The sequence below is a fragment of the Anomaloglossus baeobatrachus genome, chromosome 3 (genome assembly GCF_048569485.1).
Source record: "Anomaloglossus baeobatrachus isolate aAnoBae1 chromosome 3, aAnoBae1.hap1, whole genome shotgun sequence".
Taxonomy (NCBI): Eukaryota; Metazoa; Chordata; class Amphibia; order Anura; family Aromobatidae; genus Anomaloglossus; species Anomaloglossus baeobatrachus.
The window spans coordinates 570,857,748-570,871,299 of NC_134355.1; the positions used below are offsets into that span (position 1 = coordinate 570,857,748).

The 13,552-nt window shown below is 44.2% G+C and overlaps 1 protein-coding gene across 1 annotated transcript in view; it reads left to right on the forward strand.

The window, feature by feature from the left end:
* DNER (delta/notch like EGF repeat containing) overlaps positions 1-13,552 on the forward strand; it is a 464,487-nt gene that overhangs the window by 446,565 nt on the left and 4,370 nt on the right. Inside the window, 1 exon segment of the mRNA XM_075340935.1 lies at positions 2,089-2,335. Coding sequence (XP_075197050.1) covers positions 2,089-2,335 — 247 coding nt within the window.

Genomic DNA, 13,552 nt, shown 5'->3' on the forward strand with positions numbered 1-13,552 from the left:
GATCTTCTCCAGCTCTTTCAGGTTTCAGGGCTGTTGCTGGGCTACACTGAGTTTCAGCTCCCTCCAAAGATTTTCTATTGGGTTGAGGTTTGGAGACTGGCTAGGCCACTCCAGGATCTTGAAATGCTTCTTACGGAGGCGCTCGTTAATTGCCCTGGCTGTGTTTCAAGTTATTGTCATGCTGGAAAACACAGCCACAACCCATCTTCAATGCTCTCACTGAGTGAAGGAAACTGTTGGCGAAAATCTCGCAATAGATGACACCATCCATCCTCCCTTCAATACGGTGCAGTCGACTTGTCCCTTTTGCAGACAAGCACCCAAAAAGTATTTTTTTTCCACCCCCATGCTTCATGGTTGGGACGGTGTTCTTGGGGTTATACGTATTCTTCTTCTTCATCCAAACACAGCGAGTGGAGTTGATACCAAAAAGTTCTATTTTGGTTTCATCTGACCACATGACCTTCTCCTATGCCTCCTCTGGATCATCCAGATGTTCATTGGTGAACTTCAAATGGGCCTGGATATGTGCTGGCATGAGCAAGAGGACCTTGCGTGCCCTGCAGGATTTTAATCCATGATGGTGTAGTGTGTTACTAATGACAATCTCTGAGACTGTGGTCCTAGCTCTCTACAGGTCATTGACCAGGTCCTCCCATGTAGTTCTGTGTTGGTTCATGACCTTTTTCAGAATCCTCCTTATCCTACTAGGCGAGATCTTGCATGGAACCCTAGACCGAGTAAGATTGACAGTCATCTTGTGTTTCTTCCATTTTCTAATAATTGCGCAAACAATTGTTGCCTTCTCACCAAGCTGCTTGCCTATTGTCCTGTAGCCCATCCCAGCCTTGTGTAGGTCTATAATTGTGTCCCCATTTGTCCTTAGATAGCTATTTGGTCTTGGCCATGGTGGAGAGGTTGGAATGTGATTGATTGAGTGTGTGGGCAGGTGGCTTTTATACAGGTAATGAGTCCAAACAAGTGCAATTAATACAGGTAATGAGTGCACCGTAAGAGGACTTCTTAAATAAAACATAACAGGTTTGTGAGAGCAAAAATTCTTGCTGGTTAGTTGGTGATCAAATACCGGATTATAAGACACACTTTCCCCCCCCCAGAAAACTGGGGGTAAAATAGAGGTGCATCTTATAATCTGGATATTTCTTACCGGAATGGCGCTGATGGAGCAAGGTCAGAGGAGGCAGGGTCGGCGATACTGAGGACTCGGTGGAGTGGGTGTCACTGCAGTGGAGCATCTCTGGAGGATCACAGGATAGAGGGTTGGCAATGCGGCGGGTGCCATTGATCTGACGGCGGGCTGCGGGCTCCATTCAATCTCCCTCGGTTGATGCGATGGACATCAGGAAAATGGCAGGGAAGTGGCACGTGCGCAGATTGACGTGATGGACTTCAAGAAAATGGCAGCGGAGTTCTATCTGCACATGCGCCACCTCCGTGGCCATTTTCTTGAAGTCAATCTTGTCAGCCGCGGGTGATTCAATGAAGCCCGCAGTCCACCGGCAGATCAATGGCGCCTGCTGCCATGACACCCCTAGGCCAGTAATATCACCAATCCTATGTCCACTGAACGTCCTGAGACGCGACACCCCCTCCTCTGAGCCCGCAGCATCGCCGACCCTGCATCCTGTGACCCTCCTAGTGAGATATAAAACGCACTAGGATTATAAGATGGACCCTCATTTTAACATTAAAAAATATTTTTTCTTATTTTCCTCCTCTAAATTTGTAGTGTATCTTATAATCCGGTGCACCTAATAAAATGAAAAATACAGTACTTATTTCTTGCAATAAAATGCAAGTTAATTATTAAAAAATCATACAATGAGATTTTCTGGATTTTTTTTATTCAGTCTGTCATAGTTGAAGTGTAACTACGATTAGAATTACAGAGCTCTCCATTCTTTGTAGGTGGGAAAACTTGCAAAATCGGCAGTGTATCAAATACTTATTTTCCTCACTGTACATCCAATGAAAAAATCTATGTGAACATTTCCCAACACTTTAAAGTCAAACAGAACCAACATATCACAATGTACTGAAGTTGTATCTGTTGTTTCTTGATCCCAGACCTACAGTGGAAAGCTGGCCATATGGCAGAGAGCCTGACAAACATGCCTCGCCATTCTCTGTACATCATCATTGGCGCCCTGTGTGTGGCCTTCGTTCTGATGTTGATCATACTCATTGTGGGCATCTGTAGAATTAGCCGCATTGAATACCAAGGATCGGCTCGACCTGCCTATGAGGAGTTCTACAACTGCAGGAGCATTGACAGTGAATTCAGCAGTGCCATTGCTTCAATTCGGCATGCACGGTGAGCACTGAATGTGGATGATATTCTTGTTTATATGCATTTTTAGTCAGTATGGATACATTATTGCTAGGTAGGTACGTCTACTGGAGCAATGACAGTCTCGTCTAGAGCCTTAGGGCTAAGTTCACACACTGCGTTTTTTTGACGCTGCGTTTTTGTGCGTTTTTGGCCGCTAAAACGCACAAAAACGCACCCTCATCAAAAAAACGCGGCAAAAAACGCATGCATGCGTTTTTACAGCGATTTGGTGCGTTTTTGGCTGCGTTTTGCTGCGTTTTTGGTCTCTGCGTTTTTCTGCAGTTTTCCAATGCATTCCATGGGGGAAAACGCAGAAAAACGCAGGAAAGAATTGACATGTCCTTTTGTTCTTTTTAAGCTCAAAAACGCAGCTTAAAAAAACAGTTGTGTGCGGACAGCAAAATTGAAGACTCATAGACTTTTCTGGGGAAGCAAAGTCATGCAGTTTTGAGGCCAAAAACGCACCCGAAAAACGCACAAAAACGCCGCGAAAAATGCACTGTGCGCACATAGCCTAACACTGAGTGTAGTCGAGCAAGCTGGAGGTCAGGGGTTAATGGGGAAGGTTAAAGGTCACACTGAGGGGTCAGACGAATTGTAAACAGTTAAATTACTTTAACAAGGGAGTGCAATCACAAGAAACACTGGTGTAACTATATTCTACAATCTCAAAAAGGCAATTATAACATAAGAAGAGAAAGAAAAAGGCTCAAGTCTGTTTTTTTTGAAGGTTAAGAAAATAAAAGTACATAAAGTGACAGTAATTTTCCAAAACTCCGCACGTCTCAACACAACATTAACAATATATTGGAAGAAAAGCTGCTGACAGACATCCTAATTAATTTGCAAATTGATATATTTGGCTGATTAAAATAAATGTGAAGGCGACTTATTGTACACAGGCAAAGCTTTACGTATAAGCGTACACAGAGATCATAGAGATCTAGTGCAATAAGAATTTCTATTTAAGCACCAAATGTTCTGAGCTTCTAAAAAATGCATTTCTGCAATTCTTCAGTTCTGATTACATTCACAATCAGTGCAGCTCTGTTTTACGAACTGGATAAATGACATAATTCCATCAGCATGCCGCCGTCTGGGGGTGTCACTGACTATGGATTTTTATAGCCAGCTTATCTCAGTGGGATCTATATCACCCCTTAGTGGTGGTTGTGGTACCATAGCAGATGAAGAAAGCAATTTAATGCTCGTACCCCAACCCGCTCGGTCTCATACCAGTCATTCTGCATCTTTGACAAGTACACAACTCGCATCACCCATTAGGTTCATTACTGGTTTTAACAACCAAATCACCATGTGTTAGGTTGATTGAATTTCAAGCTCTTCTTTTGCACTTTGCACCATATGTTTAGCATTTCTCTTCCAAATGTGTCTAGTGGCTGAACGTCTCTGTCATCCATTTGTAGCATCAGTCCTCAACTTAAGTCACTGCAGGAAAAAGGAGAAACACAATTTTGGTTATAAATTCTTCATGTCTTTTTACTGTGAAAATCTGGCTGGTAAAAGTTGCAAATTTTGCAACTTTTGGCACCTGTATGCCAACCCCGCAAGGTGTGCGCCTCTTAGTGAATTTGCTGCATGTACACTAGTGTTGATGAATATTTTTAATATGATATAATTTAGCCAACTTCAGGTTTGAAGTATTGAATGTTCAGAGGTTGCGATCACATTCAGACCCTGATGTCTGAAGGAGCTCAAAAGGCTTCTCTGCTATAGAAAAAGACACCAGTCATAGATATATGGTACAAGTCAGGGCCCTGCCATTGATAACATTTTTAATGAAAGCAGACAATAACATAAAATGTTAAAGGGAACTTATCACCTGCGGGGTGGTCCGGTCTCATTGGCGTCGCTGGTCCTGACCCTTGCGCCCCTTCTATAATAACAATTGCCGTCCACTGTCTTGCTTTGTGTGGGTGACGCATTTACATCATCCACAGTGTCCTTCATTGTGCTCCTGCCCATGCTGACTTCTCTCTTTGCCCCACTGCAGGCAGATTTAAGTATTGTAATGCGCAGGCACGGGAAAAGGTCAAAGAATTCATGCGCACTACAATACTTTCATCTGCCCTCAGCAGGGCAGAGAGAAGTGCACAGGAGTACAATGGAGGACACTGTGGGTATGACATACAGTAAAATACGTGATCCACACAAAGCAAGATGGAAGATGGTGATCGCAAGAAGAGAAGAGGCATCACTTCAAGATCAGCGATGCCCATCGGACTAGATCGGACCGGACTGCCCTGCCAGTGAATAGCAGAATAAAGGAAAGAAAAAAAGAAGAGAACAACGGGGCGCCAAATCTAAGTGTAGATGTGTGTAAACACAGATTGTATGATCATACGAATTTTACACTCACCGTGCAGATTTCTTCTGTTTTCGCTAGTATGATCCGTGTAGTGGATCAACTCTCTTATTAATCCTCCAGTATGCAGCACGAATCCTCGGGAAAAACAATGAGAGTACTGAACAGGTGCTCCCACGTGGGTAATGGAGTAAAGACAAAATCCCTTTCGGCGCTTCCGGAGGATAAATGGATTATCAGTGCAAGTTTGCAAAAACTTCAAGAACAAGGGTTTATTAAGGGTTCAATAAAAAACGGACATTTACGGACAACGCGTTTCAGCTAACAAAAGCCTTCATCAGGTGTAGTTTACATTGCTGGTATTAAGAAAATCTAATTTATAGACTGATCTGTCTATGTGTATGATGTAGGCGGGTATGAGGAACATGGGTGTGTACTTACTTCCAATTAGATTATCACTCAACCTCGAAGAGGTAAATGGTGGTTCTTGTGCTGAAATCCTTATATGGATCATGTGTAGGGGCAAGCAAATATTGCTGCTATGCATGAATGATACAATTTATGAATGAAAAAGAATAAAAATTCTAATTGTTAATAAGGAAAATTTTGGTGTTTAAAATATGCGGTGATATAAAACACATAATAAATTATTCAGATTAAAAACACAATTTCTTTTTTCTCCTTTTTTTTTTTCTTTTTTTTCCTTCTCCTTTTTCCTCCCCTCCCTTCTCTTTCCTCTCTCTCCCTTTCCCCTTTTGCTCTCTCCCTTTCCTTCCTTTTTCTTTTAGAGAATAGTTTAAAATTCATGCACTTATATAAAAATCACTTCCAGATATATTGCATTTATAAATAAGAGACAAAGAGAAAAAAAAAAAAAAAAAAAATATACATATACATTTAGACATTCTCTATTACATCGTGCAAACCATCTGGGTATAAGGTTTTCAGCTTAAAAATCCAATAGGACTCCTTCCTATTTAATTTTTTAAAACTGTCACTATCGCCCTCTGCAATTCTTTCTACAGGGGTCACTTTTAGATCAAAATTTTTTTGATGTTTGATTAACAGGTGTCTGGAGAGACTATGTTTAAGAAAACCTTTTTTCGCATTGTGCCTGTGGCCATTCATGCGTGACCGCACCGTTTGTGTGGTGCGGCCAACGTACTGAAGACCACAGTCGCAGCTGACCACATAGACTACATGGTCACTGTCACATGTTAGATGTTGATTAATATTAATTGTCTCTCCTGTACTATTTGATGTGATACTATTCTGTTTGTGACTAATAATACCACAACAGAAGCATTTTTTTGATCCACATTTGAAAACGCCCGGGGTTTTTTTTGTGGAGAATCTGCACTAAAAACTGACAAAGGTTTTTTTAAAACAGTCGGTGCAATAATATTCTTCACCGTTATCCCCCTTTTAAACGTAATACCTGGAACCTCTGGTAACCATTTATTTAAAAAAGGATCCATTTTTAAAATGTGCCAATGTTTTTTTAAAATTGTCCTGATCAAATTACTACCCTGGTTAAATGCAGTTATAAAATTATATTGCCATTTTGTCCCTCTGTGTTCAATTTTTCTTTTGTTATTATTCCCATGTGGATCTACCTGTTGTTCTGTGTTTAACTGAATCGAAGTAGTATTTTCTTTATTTTTTCTTTCCAAACAACCCATCTGGGTTTTTTTTAGGTATATCTCAAAGGCTTCTGTTACTAATTTTTGGGGATATTTTTTATCCAAAAATTTTTTTGTTAAAATTTTGGATTGTTCAATATAATCTAACTCCAAAGTATTATTCTTCCGAATTCGTCGGTATTGACTAAATGGTATATTCTGCTTCCATTTAGGATAGTGAGCACTACGAAAGTCAAGAAATCCGTTTGAGTCAGTTTTTTTAAAGAAGGTTTTAGTTATAATTTTATTGTCTGCGTGACTAATTTCAAGGTGACAGGTAGAGATGAGCGAACCGGTCCCGGTTCGGCTCGAGGTCGGTTCGCCGAACGGAGGTCCCGTTCGAGTTCGGTTCGTCGAACGTTCGACGAACCGAACTCGAACCGCATAGGAAACAATGGCAGGCATTCACAAACACATAAAAACACATAGAAAACACCCTCAAAGGTGTCCAAAAGGTGACAAACAACTCACAACACAACACAAACACATGAGAAAGTGACAAGGACATATACTCATGTGAAAACAAAAGAGCAGGACAAGGAAAAAGAGGAGGAGACACAGATATAGGCATGGCACGCCCTTCTAAAATCATGTAAAACACCGCAAGGTGACTCCAAGCGGAGTCTTCCTTTTTTCCAAAAATTGGGCCACACACACACCCACCCATTCAGTGGCAGCAGTTGTGCCCCAGTTGTACAATTCACAGCTAGGTTTGCATCAAGCAAATTCAAAAATATGCTATTCTTAACCGTCCCCAGGATGACACCGGGGTAGGTAGCAAAGTCTTTGCTGAAACATGACTTCTTCATCTTGACTTCTTTTAAAAACAATGTAAGTAAGGGTTACTCCAAGCGGAGTCTTCCTTTTTTCAAAAAATTGGGCCCCACACACACCCACCCCTTCAGTGGCAGCAGTTGTGCCCCAGTTGTACACTTCACAGCTAGATTTGCATCAAGCACATTCAAAAATACGCCATAATTAACCGTCCCCAGCATGACACCAGGGTAGGTAGCAAAGTCTTTCCTGATCCCAGCTCTGTTCATCTTGGCTTCTTTTAAAAACAATGTAAGCAAGGGTTACTCCAAGCGGAGTCTTCCTTTTTTCCAAAAATTGGGCCCCACACACACCCACCCCTTCAGTGGCAGCAGTTGTGCCCCAGTTGTACACTTCACAGCTAGATTTGCATCAAGCACATTCAAAAATACGCCATAATTAACCGTCCCCAGGATGACACCAGGGTAGGTAGCAAAGTCTTTCCTGATCCCAGCTCTGTTCATCTTGGCTTCTTTTAAAAACAATGTAAGCAAGGGTTACTCCAAGCGGAGTCTCCCTTTGTTCAAAAAATCGGGCCCCACACACACCCACCCCTTCAGTGGCAGCACTTGTGCCCTAGTTGCAAACAGGATGTTTTGATTTGCATCAAGCACATTCCAAATCCACAAGCATTTACTCTCCCCAGGATGACACAGGGGTAGTAAATTCCTTCTGGATCCATGACTTGTTCATTTTGATGAACGTCAGTCTGTCCACATTGTCACTGGACAGACGCGTGCGCTTATCTGTCAGCACACACCCAGCAGCACTGAAGACACGTTCAGAGACAACGCTGGCAGCTGGACACGACAAAATCTCCAAGACGTAACTGGAGAGCTCTGGCCATTTTTCTAGATTTGAAGCCCAAAAGGAGCAAGGCTCCATTTGCAAAGTCATGGCATCGATGTTCATTTGGAGATACTCCTGTATCATCCTCTCCAGCCGGCAAGCCAGTAGTCATCATCACTTCTAATTTTGACAATACGAGGGTCATGTTGGAGGTAGTGCAACAAGAAGGCACTCATGTGTCTTGCGCAGCCATGCGGACCAAGTCCACGCTGTGTTTGTGGCATAGAGGTGCTAACCGTTCTTTCTTCCTCTGACATCTCCCCCCAACCTCTTTCAACTGAAATTTGACCAAGGTCTCCCTCATCTGCTGAGTCTTCCATGTCCATGGACAGTTCGTCCTCCATTTCTTCATGTTCTCCTGCACCTTCCTCAACATCTCGCCTGCTACCATGCGCCCTTGTTGATCCCTGTCCCCCATGGTCCCATGCCTGGCGCCTTGGTGATGATGAATGTCTGGACCTTGGTGATGTTGTTGTGTCTTGCGCATATGAATCCTCCTGTAGTTCATCCCCTTCCTGTTGTCCCACCCCCTGACTCCGAATAGTGTTTAGCGTGTGCTCCAGCATGTAAATGACTGGAATCGTCATGCTGATAATGGCATTGTCAGCGCTAAACATATTCGTCGCCATGTCGAAACTGTGCAGAAGGGTGCATAGGTCCTTGATCTGAGACCACTCCATCAGGGTGATCTGACCCACCTCTGCATCTCGTTGGCCCAGGCTATACGTCATGACGTATTGCACCAGGGCTCGGCGGTGCTGCCACAGTCGCTGTAACATGTGGAGAGTTGAATTCCAGCGTGTCGCCACATCGCATTTCAGGCGATGAACCGGCAGGCCGAAAGACTTCTGGAGCGATGCAAGTCGCTCTGCTGCGGCGCTTGAACAGCGGAAGTGAGCAGACAGTTTTCGTGCCCTGTTCAGAAGGCCATCTAGGCCGGGATAGTGTGTTAAAAATTGCTGGACGACAAGGTTCAACACGTGAGCCATACAAGGTACGTGTGTCACCTTGCCCAGGCGAAGGGCCGCACCCAGGTTTGCAGCATTGTCGCACACGGCCTTACCAGGCTGCAGGTTGAGTGGAGACAACCAGTTATTAAACTCGGACCGCAGAGCTGACCACAACTCCTCAGCTGTGTGACTCTTATTCCCAAGACATGTCAGGCTAAAGACCGCCTGATGCCGTTGCGCTCTGCTGCCAGCATAGTAATGAGGGGTGCGTGATTCCTTCTGCGCAGTGAGAATGCTGGTGGCCTGACCAGGCAGGCTTGGGGCGGAGGTGGAGGACCCAGATGAGGTGGAGGATGCAGAAGCAGTGGCGGAACTTGGACAGACAGAGGATTGACACACAAGTCGTGGGGACGGCAAGACTTGTGCAGCAGACCCTTCACCATCTATCACCATAGTTACCCAGTGCCCAGTCAGCGACATGTAACGTCCCTGTCCATGCTTACTGGTCCAAGTATCGGTGGTGAAATGCACCCGTTCACACACAGAGTTTCTCAAGGAAACGGTGATGTTGTGTGCGACATGCTGGTGTAGCGCGGGCACACCTTTCTTAGAGAAGTAGTGGCGACTAGGCATCTGGTACTGGGGCACAGCGACAGACATAAGGTCTCTAAAATCCTGTGTGTCCACTAGGCGGAAAGGCAGCATTTCGGTAGCCAACAGCTTACAGAGGGATAGAGTCAACCTCTTAGCTTTGTCATGGGTCGCAGGAAGTGGCCTTTTATTTGACCACATCTGAGGGACAGAGATCTGGCAGCTGTGTGTAGACGGTGTTGAGTAGGGTGTCCCTGGAAAAATGCAGGTTTGTGAGGAAAGTGCAGGCGGAGACATGATGTTGCCTTCATCCAACGTTGGTGCTATCGATGTCTGAGAGAGCTGTACACACTCACTTGTTTCCCCTTCCAAACCAACTGACGACCTACCAAGCAAACTGCCTGTTGCGGTTACAGTGGTGGAAGTTGTGGGTGGAAAAACAGGTGTGACAGCTGTCCCCACAGTCCTAGAAGATGAAGAGCGCGCGGATGCACTGGAAGGGGCAGGCGGTGGATGGTTCGCTCCGCTAGGCCGCATTGCAGCACGGTGAGCTTCCCACCGGGACATATGATATTTATTCATGTGACGATTCATGGAAGAAGTTGTCAAACTGCTGAGGTTTTGACCTCTACTAAGAGAACCATGACAAATTTTACAGATCACATAATTTGGGCGATCTTTTTCTATGTCAAAAAAGGACCAGGCTAGGCAAGGCTTAGAGGCCATGCGACCTGTTGATCCACCCCGAATAATGCTCAGAAGCAGAGTGGTGGCTGAGGATGCAGTTGTAGACGTGCTACCAGTACTCCGACTGTGTCCAGGAAGGCGCAAGGTAACTTCGTCATCAGTTGCATCCTCCTCCACCACCTCTGTTGACCTCCTCGAGTGCCTGACTGTGGGTTGACAGTAGGTGGGATCTAGAACTTCATCATCAATTGTTGTGTTTGCACTCCCCTCCCCCTCAGACCGAGCCTCTTCTTGCCCTGACCGAATATTTAAGTTGTCATCCCAATCGGGTATCTGCGTCTCATCTTCATCAGTATGTTCCTCATTGTCTATAACCACAGGTGTTACAGTTTGTGACAAAGGGTCAACATTATGCTCAGAAACTTGGTCCTCACGGCCTGAATCAGAGTCACAAAGGTTCTGGGCATCACTGCAGACCATTTCCTGTTCTGTACTCACTGTAGCTTGGGAGCAGACCTCTGATTCCCAGGCTATAGTGTGACTGAACAGCTCTGCAGACTCAGCCATCTCAGTTCCACCATACTGTGCAGGGCTGATGGAGACTTCAGAGCTGGGAGAAAGCAAGTTTGATTGGGATGACAACTCAGAGGACTGGTGTTTTTTGGATGCGGTACTTGAAGTGGCTGAGAGGGCACTTGTTGGACCACTTCAGATCCATTCAAGCATTTTCCTTTTTTGGCCATCATCTACCTTTTGTTCCTGTTGTTCGTGTCCGTTAAAAAGGGAGCACATCGGATTGTCCACGGTAAGTAGTAGACATCTTACTTTTGCTGGTAGATGGTCTCTCTTCAGCAGATGATAATGGAGCTTTGCCACCTTCCCCACGGACAAACCCTTTTTTTCCTTTTCCACCACGCCTCTTCCCCTTTCCACCAGCATCTGTCATTTTGCCACTCATGTTGATTGCGACAAGATTGTGCACTGAAAATGTGGTAGTAAAAATTGAGAGGTGGTGTAGATTGCAGCGGTGGTCTAGCTTTATTAACAGCAGAATAATAAAGAATAAATATCCCTGACAATGCAACTACGGCCCTTAAACTGGCAGCATCAATTGCTAGTATAATGGCTTAGTTATAATGAGTTGGAGTGTGCAATGCAGGAAGAGGTGCTGCAAATATCTTTGCACTAGTGGGACTAGACAAAAGTCCAATAGCCACGTTTAGGATGCCACTAGGTACACTGAGTGTTTGCTAGTATAATGGCTTAGTAACAATGAGTTTGAGTGTGCAATGCAGGCAGACGTGCTGCAAATATCTTTGCACTAGTGGGACTAGACAAAAGTCCAATAGCCACGTTTAGGATGCCACTAGGTACACTGAGTGTTTGCTAGTATAAAGGCTTAGTTATAATGAGTTGGAGTGTGCAATGCAGGAAGAGGTGCTGCAAATATCTTTGCACTAGTGGGACTAGACAAAAGTCCAATAGCCACGTTTAGGATGCCACTAGGTACACTGAGTGTTTGCTAGTATAATGGCTTAGTTATAATGAGTTGGAGTGTGCAATGCAGGAAGAGGTGCTGCAAATATCTTTGCACTAGTGGGACTAGACAAAAGTCCAATAGCCAAGTTTAGGATGCCACTAGGTACACTGAGTGTTTGCTAGTATAATGGCTTAGTTATAATGAGTTGGAGTGTGCAATGCAGGTAGAGGTGCTGCAAATATCTGTGCACTAGTGGGACTAGACAAAAGTCCCATAGCCACGTTTAGGATGCCACTAGGTACACTGAGTGTTTGCTAGTATAATGGCTTAGTTATAATGAGTTGGAGTGTGCAATGTAGGCAGAGGTGCTGCAAATATCTTTGCACTAGTGGGACTATAGCAAAGTCCAATAGCCACGTTTAGGATGCCACTAGGTACACTGAGTGTTTGCTAGTATAATGGCTTAGTAACAATGAGTTTGAGTGTGCAATGCAGGCAGACGTGCTGCAAATATCTTTGCACTAGTGGGACTAGACAAAAGTCCAATAGCCACGTTTAGGATGCCACTAGGTACACTGAGTGTTTGCTAGTATAATGGCTTAGTTATAATGAGTTGGAGTGTGCAATGCAGGCAGAGGTGCTGCAAATATCTTTGCACTAGTGGGACTATAGCAAAGTCCAATAGCCACGTTTAGGATGCCACTAGGTACACTGAGTGTTTGCTAGTATAATGGCTTAGTTATAATGAGTTGGAGTGTGCAATGCAGGCAGAGGTGCTGCAAATATCTTTGCACTAGTGGGACTATAGCAAAGTCCAATAGCCACGTTTAGGATGCCACTAGGTACACTGAGTGTTTGCTAGTATAATGGCTTAGTTATAATGAGTTGGAGTGTGCAATGCAGGCAGAGGTGCTGCAAATATCTTTGCACTAGTGGGACTATAGCAAAGTCCAATAGCCACGTTTAGGATGCCACTAGGTACACTGAGTGTTTGCTAGTATAATGGCTTAGTTATAATGAGTTGGAGTGTGCAATGCAGGCAGAGGTGCTGCAAATATCTTTGCACTAGTGGGACTATAGCAAAGTCCAATAGCCACGTTTAGGATGCCACTAGGTACACTGAGTGTTTGCTAGTATAATGGCTTAGTTATAATGAGTTGGAGTGTGCAATGCAGGCAGAGGTGCTGCAAATATCTTTGCACTAGTGGGACTATAGCAAAGTCCAATAGCCACGTTTAGGATGCCACTAGGTACACTGAGTGTTTGCTAGTATAATGGCTTAGTTATAATGAGTTTGAGTGTGCAATGCAGGCAGACGTGCTGCAAATATCTTTGCACTAGTGGGACTAGACAAAAGTCCAATAGCCACGTTTAGGATGCCACTAGGTACACTGAGTGTTTGCTAGTATAAAGGCTTAGTTATAATGAGTTGGAGTGTGCAATGCAGGAAGAGGTGCTGCAAATATCTTTGCACTAGTGGGACTAGACAAAAGTCCAATAGCCACGTTTAGGATGCCACTAGGTACACTGAGTGTTTGCTAGTATAATGGCTTAGTAACAATGAGTTTGAGTGTGCAATGCAGGCAGACGTGCTGCAAATATCTTTGCACTAGTGGGACTAGACAAAAGTCCAATAGCCACGTTTAGGATGCCACTAGGTACACTGAGTGTTTGCTAGTATAAAGGCTTAGTTATAATGAGTTGGAGTGTGCAATGCAGGAAGAGGTGCTGCAAATATCTTTGCACTAGTGGGACTAGACAAAAGTCCAATAGCCACGTTTAGGATGCCACTAGGTACACTGAGTGTTTGCTAGTATAATG